The 20663-nt window shown below is 33.4% G+C and overlaps 3 protein-coding genes across 3 annotated transcripts; 2 read left to right on the forward strand and 1 right to left on the reverse strand.

Annotated features, from left to right (window-relative positions):
- The first annotated feature begins 4463 nt into the window (after window positions 1–4463).
- On the forward strand, window positions 4464–7483 carry LOC123215410. Its single transcript, XM_044635481.1, has 5 exons — window positions 4464–5080; window positions 6278–6377; window positions 6463–6598; window positions 6972–7067; window positions 7146–7483. Exons 1-5 carry the CDS (start codon window positions 4750–4752, stop codon window positions 7281–7283), a joined length of 801 nt encoding a protein of 266 aa, XP_044491416.1. The 5' UTR covers window positions 4464–4749; the 3' UTR covers window positions 7284–7483.
- A 1576-nt stretch (window positions 7484–9059) lies between these two features.
- On the forward strand, window positions 9060–14574 carry LOC123216267 (integrin-linked protein kinase 1-like). Its single transcript, XM_044636670.1, has 11 exons — window positions 9060–9543; window positions 9796–9870; window positions 10145–10261; window positions 10778–10872; window positions 11271–11391; window positions 11513–11592; window positions 12663–12722; window positions 12975–13096; window positions 13185–13270; window positions 13350–13465; window positions 14005–14574. Exons 1-11 carry the CDS (start codon window positions 9223–9225, stop codon window positions 14084–14086), a joined length of 1275 nt encoding a protein of 424 aa, XP_044492605.1. The 5' UTR covers window positions 9060–9222; the 3' UTR covers window positions 14087–14574.
- A 309-nt stretch (window positions 14575–14883) lies between these two features.
- On the reverse strand, window positions 14884–17892 carry LOC123216268 (transmembrane emp24 domain-containing protein p24delta9-like). Its single transcript, XM_044636671.1, has 4 exons — window positions 17546–17892; window positions 17251–17460; window positions 15391–15467; window positions 14884–15270 (listed from the first exon to the last, which is right to left on the reverse strand). Exons 1-4 carry the CDS (start codon window positions 17753–17755, stop codon window positions 15126–15128), a joined length of 642 nt encoding a protein of 213 aa, XP_044492606.1. The 5' UTR covers window positions 17756–17892; the 3' UTR covers window positions 14884–15125.
- Between the last annotated feature and the right edge of the window lie 2771 nt (window positions 17893–20663).

Consider the following 20663-nt stretch of genomic DNA (forward strand, 5'->3'; position numbering starts at 1 on the left):
GACATGGAGAAAAGCATCAGCAAATCACAACACTAGAGTACAGGTTAAGGACAAGCACAATTTAATATTGAAAAAAACCTTCATTAAGCTTCATCTGTGCCACTGAGCTACAAAGAAGCCCTCCATGAACGGATGGTGCATGCTATTCCAGAAATGGGATGATTATGAATGTATTAAGACAAATTTGATTGAATCCGTTGCTACTTGAAACCCTCCTTTTTGCCTCATCTTTTGTGAACATAATCAATGGCAGTGGGGATTGAAAGATGGGCCATTGAAGCACTTGGGAAGGTGGGTTCCCATTTATATATTTTAAGGATAAACATTGTTGGAATGTGACGATGGGACAATAGCATTAGTGTAGAGCCTTGGATTTTCAAGATTTGGACCACATCATTCCCACTGTCGTCCACTCTAACTTTTTGTTATGAAATTTTCAACATATGACAAAAATACATCAGATTGATAACTCGACCTTTCTTATCACCTTCATTCTTCATCTTTAAGCCAAGTTTCTTAAATATCCTCACTGATGAATTGCTTAGACTACAATCACCAACCAACCGACTATAAAGTTGTGATGATGGCTATTTCTAGAGTTGTTTTCTTCATTAATGAAAAGACTATATGCTTCAATTCAGTTCCCTAAATATTTCTTCTGGCCTAAAAAATCTAAGCTTATTTCTAATAATCTGTGTGTTTTGTTTCCAGCCTTTGAAACTTTGTGGTAGAACATTAACCAGCCAGGTCTCGAAGGCTGGAACTTTGACTGATGACTACCTGGCTAGGCCATTACAGGCTATATATATGTACTTGGGATGGAAAACTAAGGCCAATATACGAATTATATACGAGCATTAATGGAGTTTAATTATCTGCCAATCTCAACATATTAAGGCTCCTGATTAGCAGTTACCTCCTGGGAAACGATGAGCAGAAGATAAAGGTGAAAAAGGTGTAGAAAATAGGCGTAAGCACGGCGCAATAGCGCCATTTATGCTAGCGTCACTCCCTCCAACGCAAGGAACCCCAAGTCATGAATTGTTTTCAGGTGAGCCCCATTCGAAATAAAAGAGTCCAAATTTCTGCAGGAAATCAATTATCGTTCCCACCAAAATTGACTTCGGGCGAGAGACAAGGTTTCATATCCGTAGACCTTGGCCCCGAATAAATCTTTAAATTAGAGAAAAGTAAACAATAAAAAATAATTATATATGCACATATTTTAAATATATAATTTAAATATATATATAATATATTATTATATAATTAAAAATTATTTTATTTTTAATTTAAAATCATCTAATTATATAATAATATATTATTTATATGTTTATATCATACATACAAAATATGTATACTTAATTTTATTAAAATACGACTGATTTTCTGTTGGTTTTTAAATGGGTGGTGCTCTATTAAGATTTGAACATGTGTCATTGTGTTGTTTGCTTTCGTTGAGCATTTAAACCAACATTTTTCTTTGCTTTGGACTAGCTTGAATTTTACATTTTAGAACTGATTTTAATTGGGTTGGTCAGATTGTTTTTTAAATTTTTTTGCAGCTTAATTTTGCCATTCTTGTTCTCTGGTTATTTCTTTTGTTCCTCTCGCAAATTTGTTTAATTGTTTAAACCGCCAGGTATGATTTTGCACCAATGCTTCAATGGCCATGGGTTGAAGAGATTTTGACCTCAATTTCAAAAAAAGTTCGAATATTTTATGATATCATTTGAGGTAATATTGGCCCTAGAATTAATTTATTCTGATTATTCCTATTGAGTCGTGTGGTCTGTCTCTGACCGACTTCTTCCTCTTGTACTTCTTATGGCATGTTTCAAGGGAAAAAGAAAAGAAATTGAATGCAGTAGCACAATACCACCATATGCTGGCATTAATGAATTTTACATGAATGTCTACTGTATTGTACTTGACAAACTTGATGGCCCAGAGTTCGCTGTAGGCCTTTATGGGGGATACGAATTCGACATGTAAATTTGTATATGCATAAAAGCAGTAGAAAGTCAAATGCCCATATTTGCATGGGTTGAGGGGTAAATGGAATGAGACTCAATGTGGGGAGTTTGGGTTGAAATTCTTTTGAGATATATGAAGAAAATACTCTTGATTTATGAGTGCACAATTACATCTCTACTTTTCATCACTGCACGGCACCCAGAAGCTTCTAAGCTGGATTTGATGCGCTGTTGGTGCCAGTAAATTATGTTTTTTGTGTTTGCCTCAAGGCAGTTTGCCGAATCTCTTGTCGGACAGGCAAAGCGATCTGTGCGTGCGCTAGATCTAATGGCTGATTATGTTGATTGCTTAGCAAGAAGGAGGCATGAGGCCAAGGAAACAATGGGAGAGGATGAAGCTGCAAAATTTTCTCAGGATATAGGGGATATATGGCTAAGACTTGTGCAAGGACTCAGAAAAGTTTGTTTGGATCAGAGAGAAGATGTTAGAAACCATGCTCTTCTATCATTGCAGAAGTGCTTGACGGGAGTAGATGAGATCCACCTTCCTCATGGTTTGGAGCTACAGTATTTTGATATGGTAACATTCACAATGCTTGATGACTTGCTCGAAACAGCTCGGGGACAATCCCGAAAGGACTACCGAAACATGGAAGGCACACTTATCTTAGCCGTGAGGCTACTGTCAAAAGTGTTTTTACAGTTGCTCCAGGACCTCTCACAATTGTCAACATTCTGCAAACTTTGGCCGGGAGTCCTCGGCCGAATGGAAAAATATATGAAGGTAAAAGTTAGGTAAAAGAAGTGAGAAGCTTCTGGAAATAGTTCCATCTCCTTAAGAATACTTTGCTTGCCATGAAGACAAAAGGAGCGCTTCAACAGAGAAGTACGTTAGGAGGAGATAACTTATGGGAACTTACATTGCTACACGTGAATAACATTGTTCCATCTTTGCAATCTAAGGTGTTCCCTGATCAAGATTCAGAACAGTCACAAAATAGGCAAAGTGAAACCGGTGGAGATTTGGGGTCTGATCAAATGACTTCATTTCCATCAAGTGAAACCTTGGCCTCTCAAGGTTCTAGAATAGGATGTTAACATAGCGTACAGTGCACCGGGTACCTGAATCAATCAGTTGTTGATTGTTCTTAACAGTTCACACCCATGATTGCTGTGTTAACTTTTTTTTTGCTTCAGTGCCTCTGTACTTGGATATTCATTAGATTATGGCAAGGATCACCAATGATTAATATTAATACTTGCTGTGACGTCTTGAGGCAAATGGGGCGTGAAAGAAGGAAATCAACATGGTGAGGGGTTTTGATGGGTTGGTTAATCTCAAGATGCCCCTTTACTTTTTGGTGAGTGTGTCTTATCTTCACTGCTTCTATTGAAGTTAGATTTCTCTGAGAACATTGTAGTTCTCTAGGCTTCTCTGTAGCAGGAGGGTTCAATTAGCCTATACAAATTGCATTTGTTTTGCATATGTATGTACAGGTTGTATATTGCAGACTCAGCAATTCTGTCAGCGGACTGACTTGATATGATAATGAGGTGCTCTATTTTGGCTTGAGTAATGTCAAAATCTTCATGGGTTACAAGTACAGGCAAGTTTTTCCAAAGCGATCCCAAGTGCTGTAGAGATTCATGTCACATTTTGATTTTGGCTGTCTGTATTTTGTCTGGGATGGGATCACGCAGTATAGGTTTGTCAAATTTTAGTTGCACACATTTAGTTATTTCAAATCAGATTTCTCTTGTATCTTTGAGGCTTTTTCTTTCAAAGCCTACTCTCTTGGCTTACAAAGTAAAATTTTGAGTCGGGTTACTTGCATGTGGCTCAAGTATTTGTTTCTTCCTCTCTCTTTTTTTTACATCAATTCTCTAACTATTTCAAACTATAAATAGCTTCAAATTAAATTTAATTCGAGCTTATTTGAGTTTAATTAAGTTTAATAGAATTAAACGAGTTTTGATAAAATTAATGAAATCAACAAAATATTTTATTAATTTTTAAATTTAATTATTAGTTTTAAATTTATTAATATTAATTTTGAAAATTATGTTGCCAAATAAAAGAAAATATGAGATAAAGCTGAATTTTGTTGATCAAAAAAATTAGGTGAAGTGCTGATGTTTCTCTCAATGTGGGAGTTTGAAACTGGGTTTTGAGCCTTTTATGATGGGTGAATCGAGCCGTTGAAATGTCTCTTTCTAAAATTGGATTTTTGTAAATTTTAACTGCATTTGAATTTACCGCCTCATTTGCTTACCTATCTGATAAAATTTTATCCCCCATAGACTTGGTTCAGTTGAGAGATTGAATCAATCAGGTGAAAGAATCAAAGAGAGTGGAAGAATGCTACTGTGTGAGCGAGATCAAAGGGGATTTTCAACGGCGGGATGGGATGGGATGGGATGGAATGGATGGGTGGGCAAGATCATAGGAACACCCCGGGCAGCTACACGTGGAGAAGCCACCGCGTGATCGTATTAGCGTTATTCTCTTCTCAGCATTTAATTTTGTGCGGCTCCAAGTTTGACCCGTCGGTTTCTCACTGCCCAAATTATAGCTCTTCAAGATCCCCATCCCACCGCACAAAATATCCAGGTCCAGCAATCAAAACCAAGTTTCCTTCTTCTTTCCCAGCCTTTCACGCCGAGAATTTCTCCATTTTTTTCCCCACACACCACGTGTTTGTTTAAATTTGAAAAAAAAAGTTCCCAGTGAGTGATCATAGTTTGTTAGGTAGCTGCACCAAATCGGCATACCATGGATTCACTCTCATCTGTCTCCCCGTCCATAGTTCTCCCTCCCAGTAATCCCCTCCGTCTTCGCTTCTCTTCTTGCACTACTCAGATTCGTTTTTCTGCTCTCCCCTCTTCCTTGGCCGGACGGCGTACTAGTAGATTTCCGCAACTCTACTGTAAAGCCAGCACGGGAAACAAAGATGATGATGAAGGCAACCGAGAAATTGAGAGAGCCCTTCACTTGGACGGAACCATTCCTGGGAGTTCTAACGAGTTTGTGAAGCGAGTATCTTCCCGTGCTTATGATATGCGCAGACATTTACACCAGACTTTTGACACCAGTAGCTATGATGGTACTCTCTAATTTTCATTTTCATTTTTTTAATTTTTTGTTTCTTTTGATTGCAAATTGGATTCTTGATTGTTAATACTTATTGTTAACTACTGAGATTAAATTATTTGCTTTGCGGAGCCCTCACCTTAATAGTCCCCTGCCAATGACCTAGAAATGTTCCACTGTTGCTTTTTTGAATTGTATTTCAGCAAAGGCCATGACGTGTTATTCGTCACGTTACTGGTCAGTTTAGCGTGTACTTCCTTCTTGATTGTTTTGTGCATTGTTAGTACTCTCGGAATATATTAATTTTCATGCGTATACTTCAGGAATATATTATTTGTCGAGATACCAGTTTCTGAAATGTTATCTAAGATCTTGGGTTTTGATAAGGTGCAATGTCAACGTAATATTAGATTGGTAATATGGAAATGTATGGTTGTTGAATAGTATATATCATTCAATTTACCATTACTTTGTGATTATTATACTTTAATAACTTTGTTTGATGTGAATAGTCAGACATTTACTTTGCTTAGATGTTCTGTTTGGAGTTACTCCTGTGACTTGATCCAAGAGATTTTGTATTTTTGTTACTCCTATGACATTTGGGCTGAGAGATTTGTTATTCCTATGACATCTGGGCTAAGAGATTTTGTTACTCCTGTGACATTTGGGCTAAGAGGTTTTGTTACTTCTGTAATATTTTTTAGGAACAATCTGTTTTGCCCTGATTTATTATTAATTCTTTGGGATGGACTCAGCAGAAAGCATCATCCCTCTTAACTTGAACGTGGCAATTTTTTATACTTGGTAGCTCTTAACAGTTCAGTCTCAATGCAATATAATATGCATGGTTTAAAAGTATAAATATGTAATGAACCATCATAGATGTCTGTAATCTTGCGTATTCTCTTAAAACTCAATCTTTAAGGCTGGTTGAATATATTATTCATTTTTGTCCTGTTTTGTCCTCTCTTTTTAGTGCTTTGAATGTGTGGCTCAACCTGTGTTTCTTGGTGCAATTTGGGTATTTACAGCCTTTAAATTTGGTGATGGTTATCATTTATAGTTGTAGGTTTTTTTTTTTAATTGAGATTTGCAATGTCATCTGTTGTGCTATGTCAAGGCATTCGGTTCATTGATAATTGATATATTATCTCAATCTTGCTTCCTTAACAAGATGCATAATTTTTTTACTTGTTTCATTATCCAGTTCTAGATGCAAACCCATGGAGGGAAGCTTCAAAACCTGTATATGTATTAACGCAGCACGAAAACCAGTTATGCACAATGAAAACTCGAAGGAATCGGAGGTTAGATTTGGTTCTATATGGTATCTTCTTGAGTTCTTGTCAATAATTGTCAATTCTCTCGCTTAGGTTTTACTTTTGTAAACAGTGAAGTTGAAAGGGAGCTCAGGTTATTGTTTTCCAAAGGAGGAAAGTTGAGGTCCGAAATTGGCAATCAATCTAAACAGTCCAGAAGTGGAACAAAGTTCCAGATGCTTGTGGAGGATGTCAGGGAGGGAGTGCTTGTAAGTTTTGGCTTATATCTGCTCTTTGCTTTTAGTACAAATCAATTTATAGTACCATCTTTATTTAGAATGGTAAACAAGTTTCTTCAATTTTGGTATTTACCACACTCTTTTTTGCTATAAATTTTCCAATTACCACAAAAGGGATGTGTAATTGTATACTGGTTGAAATTTAAGAGTTAGCACAGTAATCAATAACCATCCACTTCTACTCCCAGTCATCCACCCTCAACAAAAAATCTCATCTTTTAGTTCATATTCCACCTTCTGGTATGATAGTTCTACAGCTGGTTTTGAGTTTTGTGGTTCTATTTTTCAGGGTGATTGTGCTTCCTCTTTTGTTTTTTCATTCAAGGCTCTATGCATGGTGCAGGTATTCGAAGATGAGAATGAAGCTGTTCGATATTGTGACTTGCTGCAGGGAGGGGGTAAAGGTTGTGAAGGTGTTGCAGAGATAGAAGCCTCATCAGTAAGCTCTGGAGCCGAACTTTGAAATTGCCTATTTAAGTATTTGCCTCTTATAGTTTCAATTAACTTGCTGCTGCAGGTATTTGATCTGTGCCAAAAAATGAGGGCCCTAGCTGTTTTGTTCCGCAAGGGAAGAACGCCTCCTTTACCTCAGAGTCTGGAGCTCAATCTTAGGGCTCGAAGACGGTCGCTTGAAGACCAAGAGGAGTTGATGTGAAAGAGATGATGCCGAGGAAATATGAAGAACAGAAACTAAATATTGTAACATAAATTCATTTGTGGGCAAAGTAAATGTCATGATTATACAAAAGGACGGGCATTTGGGTTACATGCAAAATTATTATAATGCGCAATTGTAGTGGTTGTTTGATCTGATTAAAATTAAAAATAAATCAATTGATGTGATTAAAAGTTTAAGTAAAGGAGTCTATGTCCTATGCACTTTTTTCAAAAGAGGAAAGTACGTTTTCCCACGAAGAATTGGCTACACTTTTTCACTCGTGCATGAAAAAAGTAACACCTTTTTTTATCGAAGTGACATAAAATTAATTATCAATTTATCTGTATTGAGATATATTTAAATTATTATATAATTTTAAATTCATAAAAAATAAAAAATAAATCTTTAAATAGCATAAAATTTTGGGTATTTTCTTTCAACTTCCCTTCATCCTCTTCTTCCTCTTTTATTGGTTTCAAACTTTAGTCTATTTCACCCTTTTTCCTCTTATTCCACATTCCTATATTCTTCTTTTTAATTTCAATCAATTCATTGATTTCAATTTAATTTACGAAAAGATCATGAATTGATTTAACGATGAATTGATCAATTTAATGATGAATCGATCGATTTGTCAATTAAATGTTGTTTTCGATAATAATTCTTATCACAACAAAAGGGATGGCTGGTAAGGGCAAACAATTGTGAGATTATGATGGTGGTGAAATAATGGTTGACAATTAGGGTTTTTTTAATATTTAAACATTAATTTGTGAGTTTTTAAATTTTTCAAAACTTAAAATTATATTTAAAATATATGAGTCTAACAGGTAAATGAGTTATTTTTTGTTTTTTAAAATTTATGAATTATAAAATTACTATTTTTTTTTTCTAGATTTAGTGTTTTTAAATATAATTTGATTTTTAGTAAAAAAATTTATTTACGCCATACAAAGATGAAAAAGTGTTCTAAGGCCAAACCTTGGGTGGGAACATGTGATTTACTCTTTTAAAAGGCCAAAAGACACTTTTCCATAAAAGGTATAGCGAAAGTCTAAATTTATACCTATAAATTTTGAAAAATTTAAATACACACCAACCCAAATTTTGTTAAAATTTTTTATTAGTGTTAAAAGTAAAATTGTTATTTTACTAAAAATTTTTAAAAAATAAGAATTTTATCTTATTTTTCTCTTTTCAAGTTCTGAAAACTGATAATTTAACTCCAATATCAACTTTTTTAGTCTTGACAATTGATTGTTTTCTCTTCAAATCCTTAGTTTTCTTTTTTTCTCTCCAATGAGCGTTTGAGGATGAGACGAAGAGATGTCTATACGTTTATCAGAGATAAGAAAAATCTCTTTATCTTGTCTTTGGATAATCGCAATAGAGGACAAAAAGAAAACAAGAGATTTGAGAAGAGAGAAAAGTCACTTTTCACAACTGAAAATATTGAAATTGAGATGAAATATCAATTTTCAAAACCTAAGAGAAAAAATTGTATAAAATTATAAATTCTGTTAATATTTTTGACAAAATGATATTTTATTTGTAACCATAACAAGAAGTTTTAGTAAAAATTGGGTGTTAAATGAAATTTAAATCTTTAAAAGTTGACAATATAATTTGTCTACATGGTCCAATAAAAACGATAATGCCTGCACATTGTCCCATAAAAACGACAATGCCCGCACGTTGTTCACGCTCATGTTGCATTGCACCATAATTTAATTTTTTGTTACAAAGTAAAAATCTGAATAACTGATCTGAACAACTTTACACCCTATTGGACTTCAACTTTTCTTGCGACCTGCAAATCCCAACCAAATAAACATAAAAGTAAAAAATCCAGGATCCATAAAGTTCCTTATTCACCGACAATACGCTTACGCCGCCAACTTAACTTAAGGACCAGATCCGATCAGATCCTTGTTTAATGAGCTCGAATTCATCCATTTCCGGGGATTCCTCGGTACCGGAATCATCAGATAAGGGGAATTCTGCCACCTTGTCTACCGACAAGCAGAAGGAGAAGGCCAAAGTGAGCAGGACGTCTCTTATACTCTGGCACGCTCATCAAAATGACTGCACTGCTGTCCGCAAGCTTCTCGAAGAAGATCCATCTTTGGTTCAGGCAAGGGACTACGATAATCGGACTCCGCTTCATGTAGCCTCCCTCCATGGTTGGATCGACGTCGCCAAAACCTTGATCGAGTTTGGCGCTGACGTCAACGCCCAGGATCGCTGGAAAAATACTGTACTCTTCATACTTTGACTTTTAAATATATATATTAAAAATCTTTATTTTCTTAGCATTTTTTAGAGCTTAATTATCATTGAAGACTAATATGAGCTCTTAATCATTTCATGAGGATTCACATGTAATGCTTTTTTTTTTTTTTTAAATGCAGAAACATGATATACATCCATGTGCTCACTATTATTTGACCGCTGTAATTTTTTATTTTTACTTATTTTAGTATATAAACGTGGGTTTATGTCTTGACAGCCTCTAGCTGATGCAGAAGGAGCTAAGAAATACAACATGGTTGAACTTCTAAAGTCTCATGGTGGCTTATCTTTTGTAAGTCCTTCCTTTACGTTTTTATGTCTTAATTTTCAATGCATCTTATTTATTTATTTTTTTAATCTTACTCTTGCTGCTAATTGTTTCATTTTCATTTTTAGTCAATTACTAAGTTGACAATTTGCATCATCATTGTTATCTTTCAAAGAGCTTATTGTTTTTTATTGTAATTTCGGATTATTACTTATCTGATTTAGCTTTTAATAGAGAGACCCTTTTATGCCTTATGGTTTTTGCCTTTGTGGATTTTGAATGCTTGTGCATGACGCAGGGTCAAACTGGAAGTCACTTTGAACCAAAGCCGGTCCCTCCCCCTCTTCCAAATAAGTGTGATTGGGAAATTGATCCTTCAGAGCTCGACTTCTCAAACTTAGCAATCATTGGCAAGGTGTTCTTTGGTCTTACTTCACCTGGGATTGGTGACATTTAAGTTATAGCTGTTGCAAAATGCTTAAGATGCTACCTTGATTAATTGGAAATTGCATCCAATTTTGTTTACAAGTTTGAAATTGTCTAACCCATTATCATTTCACTGCTAATCTGGCATAAAAAAGTGTGGTGTAATTATTGAACGGGGATTCATGGGTATATACTTTTGTCCTGTGTGATTGATGGCCATATATTTATGTTTGGTTTCATCCTGTGCAGTTCAAGTAACCAAATGTAAGGTCGACTTGTTTTAAAAAAAAAAAACATTGATGTTACTTAAAAAACTTGTAGCTTCCTTGTTATTTGATTTTTTCTATTTTCATTATTGTGGTCTCATACAACTTTGACATGCTATGTCTAGGAAGAAATTTTCAACTTTTAGGTTACTTTTTGGTTGGTTTTATCTTTGTTTTGCCTAGATGGATTTTCTAATTTTTTTTACCGTACTTGGTTGATGTATAGTTGATTCTGTCAGGGATCTTTTGGTGAGATTTTGAAAGCAACTTGGCGAGGAACACCTGTTGCTATCAAACGTATTCTTCCATCACTCTCTGATGATAGATTGGTGGTGTAAGTGCATTTTTTTTTTAATTCAGTGTGTATTATATCAATATTAATGTCTTAAAAGAGTGAAACAATTCTTTGGGACATTGAATCAGTAAAATAATTGACCTAGTAAAGGTCTTCAGCTATAATGTATTAAGTGTTTTTTGGCCATTATATTGAAATTATGTGACTGGATATGATTATATATTGCTGCACAAGATGTGCAATACATAATTAAATGTTTCCATTGACTTTAAAATAGGTGACAAAATGACATGTATGACATCTTTATATTTTGTGTACATTATCATTCTCAGGAAAATGATAATTCTGGTAATTTGTGCTACAGTCTACTCTTCCCCAAATTTTCTTGTATTATAAAGAATCTAAATTCCTTACTGTTTTTTGTTTTCCCAATTTAGTCAGGACTTCAAGCATGAAGTTAACTTGTTAGTGAAACTTCGACATCCTAATGTAGTCCAATTTTTGGGAGCTGTCACCAACAAGAAGCCCCTTATGTTAATTACCGAGTATTTACGAGGGGTATATGAATTCATATTTGCTCTTTTATTTAAGTTTTAAGTTCTCTGCATGAATTTTTCACAGTGATATGAGGAAATTAAAAATAACTCATGCTTACTTGTGAATTCATGTGCTATCACAGGGTGATCTTCATAGGTACCTAAAGGAAAAAGGTGCACTCAATCCCGCAACAGCTGTTAACTTTGCATTGGACATTGCCAAGTAATTCTTGAACTCTTCAAGTTTGATTAAGATGTGGTTGTTTCATTTCTAATAGAATATAAATCCATTGACAGATGAAAGCTTTAGAATGTGAACCCTTTATTATTTAATTGTTTTTTAGATTATAAGTTGGCATAGTATGCAACTACTATTTACCTTAAATTTATATTAACATTAGTGCTACAAGAATAAGGATCTAATTTTTAGGTAGGTTTTTGGCGTAATTGACTAATTAAGAATCTTGTTTTGCCCTTGTTAACTGGTGAAACTGTAGATAAATTTGGTTCATGTTCTTTGGGTTGATTCAATTAGTGGTATCGATGGCCTAATTTTTTTAGTACTTGATTTTTGTTAGTTAAAATAGTTCTTTCCAAAAATCTTGAGTAAAAATAAAAGACCTTGATCTTGATGAAAGGTCCTAAGTCCCAATATTAAATAGTTTTATGTTCATTCGAGAGATTTTGTGATCAAGACATAATGCACATGAATTTGAGATTGTTTTTAGGTGATGCATATTTGGGTTTTATATTGACCAGAGATGAAAAGAGTGAAAAAGGAAGTTTCTTTTGAAGTGTGTTTTGTATCCTTGGAAATGCCTAAAAATACTCCAATAGAGATTGATTGGCATTTTTTTTTTGTGTTGAATTGTACAAATATTCGCTAAAGGTGGGAAACATACTTTTTGAATTTTCTTTGGAAGATGCTTTTCGGAATATACATAGCCTATATTGCTATGTTCATGTTGTTTGGAGCTTTTAGTGGCTTTTGGTAAAAGCAGACATAAAATTAATGTGTTTTAGAAGTTCTTATTTATTCATTGTTTGCATGTGAATATGGTCTTTCATTTTCCACAGTAGGGATATTGGCTTCCATTGTATTTTGGAGAAACTTTCTACATACTAAACTGGTTTTATTTGATTTTTCATACAATGCAGACGTTCATTTATATTTGAAAAAAAACATTGGGGAGTTGAAGTTTATGACTTATGGCCTAAAACCTTAATTTATTGTCACATTTGCCTTTCTGAGTTTGAATATTAGTCTAATTTTTATAAATTTAATGTGACCAGAGGAATGGCTTATCTTCACAGTGAGCCTAATGTCATTATTCATCGAGACCTGAAGCCAAGGTGAGTTGATCTGTGTGTTAGATATTTTGTACGAATAATTGTCTAAAGTTTTTACATATTGCTAGTAATTCTTTGTTTTAATTAGTGCATTAATGAGCCTTGTCATCAGGAAGATAATTAAACAAATTTTCTTTAACTAACAATACAGCTATCTTATTTGGCCTTTCCGTATCTTTTCTTTGATGATTTTTAAGCTAGTATTTGTACCATACTTCTTGTTCTTCTTGGGTATAACCGTTTCTTATGTATCAGGAATGTTCTTTTGGTCAACACAAGTGCAGACCACTTGAAAGTTGGGGACTTTGGACTAAGCAAGCTCATCAAGGTTCAGAATACTCATGATGTTTACAAAATGACTGGGGAGACCGGAAGTTGTGAGTGTCGCTTTGTCATAATTGTTTATGTTTGAAATGTAATCTTTTATTACTTATTTCCTTTCTGATTATTTGAACAAAATAAAAGACCGGTATATGGCTCCTGAGGTCTTCAAGCATCGAAAATACGATAAAAAGGTTGATGTCTTCTCTTTTGGAATGATCCTCTATGAGGTAATTTTTTTACTTAATGGCATTAAGATACAAAGTACATAAGGATGATTCTAAAGCATGGAGTTCTCAATTGGAGTAGATGCTTGAAGGAGAACCGCCATTTTCACATATGGAGCCATATGAGGCAGCCAAATATGTGGCAGAGGGACATAGGCCTTCTTGTCGTGCTAAAGGATATATCCCTGAACTGAGAGAGTAAGTGAATTCTATTCCTTAGTTGCAACATTCATCGCCTATCTATGAATCAAATATAAACTGTTAGCTGTGTGGGTTGTTGCTCTGGTGGCTAACACTGAACCGTATGTGAAAGGCACACTTCCACATTCAATTTTTTTTGGTGAAGATAGTAAAAGCTTTTCCCATCTTGGTAAATAAAACTTGTTAGACCAAATTCTTGCTGCTCAGCAAACCCCCTTCAGGGTGATGTGAAAATCAGATTATGCTATGCATATTTGATCTTTACTAATCCTTTCCACTTTTTAATTAGTACTGCTGTTCTTCCAGATTTTGCTCAGCTAATCTTTTTAATTAAGGTAATTTTCAAAGTCTTTATTTAGTATGGACATCAAACAAGTTTCTTTAACCGACATTGTTCTCATGTTGTTTAGCAAAAAATTGGAATGCTCAATTAAGTTTGTCATATGCTAGTTAACTTTTAATACACTCTCTGAGATACAGGTCCCAGAAATTTTGTTTGTTTGATTGTTAATGTCTTTCTTTCTGAATGCTTCCAGGTTAACGGAGAGGTGCTGGGATGCTGACATGAACAAAAGACCTTCATTCTTGGAAATTTTGAAAAAGCTTGAAAAGATCTAGGAAAGTTTACCAACAGATCATCATTGGAGCTTATTTAATTCATAGGGATCAAGGGCAAGTACATGGTAGATGCTATATACAACGTTTCTGCTGTTTCTTCCTGTGCATCCAAATGCATCGATGGTGCTGTGAATAGATTCCATTAAGGAAGATTTGTGAAACTTACTTCTTTGACTACCTTTCTGCAATTCTATTAAAATTTCAATTATAAAGAGGTTAGCTGATTGTTAATTAAGTTGTTCAGTTTCTGTATTTTGTTAGTCTTTTAAGTTGGCATTGAACCGACAAGTCAAGGAGTTTCATCCATAGATTGTAATGTTTAATCCCGGCCATGGTTTTTCCTTTAAATCTGTCAGTTGTAATTTATTTTGGTCACAAGTGACCATTTAGAATTGAGGGTAGGCAAATGTACCAACATTTGCTCTTCTCTTTCTCTGTTTTCGTTTTTTCTTTTCAATATTGTTATATTCAAAGGCCGTTGAGACCCCGATGATGATGTCAAATAGATTGATTTGTCAGAACTGTTTTATTGTATAACAAAGGATGATCCGGTTATTGAATATAGGGACGCAAGTGGGCATTGTTAAGTTCAGATAGCGGCTAGCTAATGTCAACCCTGGACTTTTGCTGCACTTGGGATCGTACTCCATTGAAGATAAGTATCTGTAGCAGGATAGATGGAAGAGCAAGGGCAAGTTACCTCAGTATTGATATAGTATCTGTAGCAGAATTTCCAAGGGCTGATAAGTAGGGTAACTTCACATCAAAACTCCACACTTGGTACGACACAGACCCAATTGAAATCGACCTTTTTTGTATTAATATGCGAAGGCTCTCCTAGAATCATTCCTTTAGCTAACATAAAACAGTGTCATACCAAAATCTGAAAGTACCTTCCTTTTTAATCCCGACACTTGAAACCCCAAATGAATCTAACAATTTGATCCCATAATTATTTGTTTCTATCAAAAAGCACATTTTTCTAAGATAATTTACAGGAGAATTGAATACAAAAGTTTTTATCTTGTCCACTAAGAACTTAAATAAGCTTCTTTTTCTCAAAAAAGGTCTTCAAATGCCATAGTTGCAAGCCCGCAACTGTTATGCAAATAAAAAGTGAAAGCCCACTCAACCACGCCATTCTGGAGTTGGTGGCTTCATTCAGCTGCTGCATTTCTGATTCTCTGAAAGAAGCAGCAAGATGCGCATGTAAAATTGAATGTGATACATATATGAAGAATATTCCTTTGAGAAATAGTAGTATGGTTTTCAGTTCAAGAGGGAAAAATTTAACATTATATTACCTTTCCCGAAGATAAAACATCTCTTGATGAATTGAATCAACAGTATCAAACAACTTCTTGAGCTCTAATTCCATGAACTGGCAGAAAAGAAAATGAACAGAATGTCAAGTTTTTCCTTCATCTCAATCCAGAAACTTGCGCCATTTTCAATTATGAATCTGGGCACTATACTACAGCGACTCCTTTATATTTCAAATGATAATTCATATATGATTAGAATAAAAAAAGAATTATCATCCTAATAGGAAAATAATCACAATTGTTTGCCCTGTTGGAACCACCCCAAAAAAAGACTTGGCCTCATCCGATGCCATGCAAGTGGCTCGGTTTATGATCTACAATTGAAGTATACCATTCTCAGAAGAATGACATGCTTTCCAAGTTCACATCTTAGGAATCCACATATATCAAGATTAAAAATACATAAATAAAATAGATCATTGCCAGCATAGAAAAAATGAAACCAGTATACATTATTAAAAGTGAAAGGACCAGTAAGCACTATAGACTAATTCCATACTAGAGAAAGATCAATCCTACAGAATATGTTACTTAGAAAACCAATGGGTAGAAGACCTTGATATTTTGACAAGTACAAATATATAAGAGCTTCATTGATGGTGGATCCAGGATGTTCTTTAAAAAAAAACCTCTTGGCCTCACTTCAATTGGATCTAGCTAGAGGTTTCTTCTATTACTTATTTGGTTTCTTAGGCACCTATCAAGATGCCACTTTTTACCTGAATGAAATCGCAACATAGAAAGAACTTCAGGTGATAGGATTACTCTTCATAAGAGTGGATCATAATTTTTCTTTTCTCCAATTGGCAAAATAATTTGGAAGCAGTTTGCAAGGTTTACCTGTCCATCAATTAATGATACATTGCCAATTACTTTTTGATATAAAAACCAGGTCAATAATTGAAGTATCAGACTATAAGTCTCTTGATAGTCAGCCCAAACACTTCTTGATGTGTGAAGAGTCCGTAAAGATTTACTTCAAGCAAATAATATCAAACATGTATCCAACACCCACAGTTTTCCACAGCAGAACTTTGATTGCTTCAGAACACAATCATTCAATTTTTCCCCAATTTATAGTTAAGTCATCTAAACTGCTTCCAGTAGACCATTTTATAGAGCTATATATTTCACTACAACAGCCATGCCTCAACCAAACAAATGAAATTATAAAAGGATAAATCAGGAAGTCCCAAAAATTGAATCTCACACTCCTTCCTCCCACTAGGAATTCATTTATCATAACCACCAACATCATTCCTCTTGCAGTAGATATGAAAGTACATCTGGCTTTATATTTCCACAATCACCAAGCATGTCATGAATTCAAAACATTTTCCATTCTTTCACCTCTGCAACTGACCAAGAAAAAGACTATACACCCTAAGTGAAGATTCCAGCATATCTCGCAAATTAATTTCATTAAGAATAAATTTTAATCATCTCTGCTGATATTACATAACATAAAGACACCTCCACGGTTTAAATATTTGGAAAGACGTCCTCTATGGGCAGGTTTCTCACATGAAACTTCAGACATCTCTAGAGTATGTTAAGGCACTTTTCATAAATCAAATCAGATATGATTCAGATCATTTCTGTCAGGTTTTTTCAAACTAACCAGCCTAGTTAAAATCAATTTGATGTAATGGAATTTCAATAATTTCTTATTCTCTCAACAGAAGTCCTACCTACCCAGAACACAAAAATTAAAATCCTAACTTTAGGCTTTCATCATAAAGTTTAAAAAAAAAAAAAAAACCCTAGCATTAAACTCAAACAATCGAACATCAACTAGATTTTACACTCAGATCATAAGAAATAATACAATTGACTTACATCAACTGTGCCTTTCTTAGCGACATTAGACCAGTCCTTAGCTTGCACACCCGTCCTCCAATCAAAATCAACGGTCAAGGTTATTTGTGGCTTATGATCAACAGCCCAAAAGCAAGCCATATAATCCCCATTCTCGCTAGCCGTAAACGCAAACTGGCCCGAATCAACATGGTCTCCGTAATGATAACTATTCCCATAAGACGACGTCACCTACGTTAACAATAATAAACAACTAATTATCTCATTATCAACAGCCGAAAAAAAGTTGACAACAAACACAAAATTCCAAATATACCCTGACGGAGAGCTTGTGTGATTCGGGTAAAGGTTGGCCCTCGTTAGGATTGACGATGTGGTACTTGCCGACGGTCATGGAGTTGCTTTTGATGTCTTCGGCGATGCATCTGGAATGACCCGATTGGATATCGAAGCGGAGTGATTGTGAGGTAGAGGATAAAACCCCAGCTATTACGATTAGGGTTAGGGTTACTGTGATGAAATTCATCGTTTGAAAGGAATTAAAAATAAAAAGAAAAAAGAGTCGACGAGTATTGTCTGCAAGGAATGGCTCGTTGCAGCAGCTCCGCCCACCGTAAAGAGGTCAACGGTTTTTTCAACGTGGTAGGCTCACGTAATTGGGCAAGTATGGTATCATGTGAACAGACCATGGGAATTCTTATAATAGCCCAAGCCCAATTAGTGGAAAGTTGGGCTTGTAATTGATAGATTGTGATGCACTTGTTTTGTTAAGAGTCCATTTCAGTTTGTATACATAAATTTATATAATATATTTATACATATCATTTTATTTATTAATCCATGTATTTAGAACAAATTACAAACAGATTTCTCAAATTAAATGAAATATATACTGTATAAGGTAACTTTGCAAATAGATGATGAAACTAAAGTGGGCTCATGTTGACGAGACACAATAGAAAAATTATGCCCAAACTTTAATGAAATTAAAGTTTCTCGTTCTCTCAACTTTGAATAGTAGATTTTTCCACCCATTTATTAAATTTATTTGAAAAATAAAAAATTTTCAGTTAAATTTGTTAATAAAATCTTTTAAATTTTGTATAATTAATGAAAAGATAAATATTCAATATGCCTTTTCCAAAGAGAAATAATAATTTGTCATAAAAAAATTATAAAATTTTATGTATCTTTAAACTATAAAAATCACCAACAAGACTAAAATCTTTGTTTGTCACTGGCTATTTTCTTTTTTTTTTTTTGTTGTTGTCACCCTTGCGTTGTTATTCTTCTCGTCTTTGATCGAACAAGCTTAGTTAGGATTCAGGACAATGCAAAAAAGTCATAGTTCCCATCTCATAACTCTAGATGGATTGATGATTGATAAGATGTGTGGTTCGAGTAAAGTTTCTATCCTAGATCAGAGATAGTCAATGTCTATTCTTTGTTCCTTGAAATTGGGTGCAACGTTAGATTGAAAAAATAAAGTAATATTATAGACATATGATATATCAATTTATAATTATTTATTATTTTATCTTTAATTTAAAATTTTATATATATATATATATATATATATATATATATATATATATATATATATATATATATATATATATATATATATATATATACACAAGTGTTTCTATTTTAAGAGGGTAGGCATCTCATCTCATCTCATCTCAGGAATTTGAATTTTCTACTGTGATTTCCCATTCTTGAATTTTGATGAGACTGAAATCAATGTGTGATGATGTAAGCTTTTGCTGGGCCTTGAAATATCATATTTAAAGTCAAATTAATTTCTGCCGTAGATGTTTCATATTTTGTTCATTAAAGAAAATATTTGATGGATTATGTAAACTTAATGTTCAACCCTTGCCTTTTTCAGTTTGAAAATTACAACAAACCCATGTAACCGTTTGACTACAAAATTAGTGGAAAATTTTGTCTTGCCCATTACGTCACTGCCCCAGCCCCAGCCCTGGCAATTGTACTTTTCACATCTCCAAGATATTTCAGTCATCATTAACCCTAAAACGAGTCGTTTCAAAGTGTTTTCATTAAGATATTGAATAGATAAATCCGCTAATCTTTTATAATTAAAATTAAATAATTGTTATTATATTTAATAAAGATTATAAATATAAATAATTATTTTATTTAATTATAATTAAATATTTTTTATTATGATCATTTTCAAAATAACTTTTTTAAATGAATGAATTTATAGTTATTATTTTGATAATTTTTTATATTTAAAAAAAATAATATTATTATTATAAAAATATTTTTTTAATATATATATATATATATATCTTCAAATTTGGTATGAAAAATTATATCTACTAATATGACAAATCTCATCTCATTTATCAAATTAGATTGATATCATATCAAATTAAAGTTAAAAGAATATATACAAAATCAACATAACAATTTAATTTTTTAAAACAAAATTAATAATTTTCTTTTAAAACAAAACTATTAATTTTCCAAAGTAAGAATAAAAAAACCAAAATTTTTAATCAGTCACCCACCACCTAAAAATTTTTATCCTTTATCATCAATCTAGGGTTTGCCACATCAATTAAAAATATTGAAATTTTGATCGACCAACATTATTTTTATTACAGTAAAAGATCAATTATCTATTATCTCGTATCTTTGTTTTATTATCTTTGTTAATAAAAATTATTTTAATTAAATAAAATAATATCAATAATAAAAATAAATTATTAAAATAATTTTTTTAACTACTTTCGTACAATCCCTTCCTTAGTCTTCCACTCTCTGTCCCCCGTCTTTTTCTCCTTTCGTTTTCCCTTCCCTTCCCCTCCTTTCCCTCTACTCTCCCACTAATCAAGAAGAGTAACCAATCAAAGTCTTTGCTAGTTTCCACCAAACATCTACTAATAATAAAATAGACAATGCCCGCCTCATCTCATAATAAACATTTATTATTATTATTATTATTATTATTAAGTAGGAGTCAATTATATAAAAATTTTAAATAAATTACAGGTTCCCACCAAGATTTGGCTTTAAAACATTTTCGACCCTTCAACATCAAATTACATATTTCCCCCTATGTCAAACTCCATTAAAGAAAAATCAATAGTTTAAAAAATAAAATAGTAATTTCATGATCCAAAATAAAAAAAAAAGAAAACATTTTTACCAAGCTAATCTTAATGTTTGTAAATATAAAATTTAATCTTTTTATAAATTTAAAAACCTATAATTTAGTTTTTATAACTCTAGTAACCGTTCCTTTGTATTCTTACAATCACAAACGGTGAAACTAATGTTAAATAAAGGGGGAAAGACTGATACCAGTGGAATGAGTTATTAAAAGTTGTAATCGATGTCAAACAGGGTTATAAATAAAAAAGATTTATGTGTGAGATATGTCGTTAGAGAATTAACAGCTA

Source organism: Mangifera indica, chromosome 5 (genome assembly GCF_011075055.1).
Source record: "Mangifera indica cultivar Alphonso chromosome 5, CATAS_Mindica_2.1, whole genome shotgun sequence".
Classification (NCBI taxonomy): Eukaryota; Viridiplantae; Streptophyta; class Magnoliopsida; order Sapindales; family Anacardiaceae; genus Mangifera; species Mangifera indica.

Excerpts from the sequence above, each read along its gene's own strand:
- LOC123215410 (XM_044635481.1), top strand. The coding sequence starts at position 4,750 with ATGGATTCACTCTCATCTGTCTCCCCGTCCATAGTTCTCCCTCCCAGT. Across the intron at positions 6,599-6,971 it reads ATGTCAGGGAGGGAGTGCTT|GTATTCGAAGATGAGAATGA; the intron begins GTAAGTTTTGGC and ends TGCATGGTGCAG. Across the intron at positions 7,068-7,145 it reads CAGAGATAGAAGCCTCATCA|GTATTTGATCTGTGCCAAAA; the intron begins GTAAGCTCTGGA and ends TTGCTGCTGCAG.
- LOC123216267 (XM_044636670.1), top strand. The coding sequence starts at position 9,223 with ATGAGCTCGAATTCATCCATTTCCGGGGATTCCTCGGTACCGGAATCA. Across the intron at positions 9,544-9,795 it reads AGGATCGCTGGAAAAATACT|CCTCTAGCTGATGCAGAAGG; the intron begins GTACTCTTCATA and ends ATGTCTTGACAG. Across the intron at positions 12,723-12,974 it reads CATCGAGACCTGAAGCCAAG|GAATGTTCTTTTGGTCAACA; the intron begins GTGAGTTGATCT and ends CTTATGTATCAG.
- LOC123216268 (XM_044636671.1), bottom strand. The coding sequence starts at position 17,755 with ATGAATTTCATCACAGTAACCCTAACCCTAATCGTAATAGCTGGGGTT. Across the intron at positions 17,461-17,545 it reads CACACAAGCTCTCCGTCAGG|GTGACGTCGTCTTATGGGAA; the intron begins GTATATTTGGAA and ends TTGTTAACGTAG. Across the intron at positions 15,271-15,390 it reads ATGTTTTATCTTCGGGAAAG|AGAATCAGAAATGCAGCAGC; the intron begins GTAATATAATGT and ends TGCTTCTTTCAG.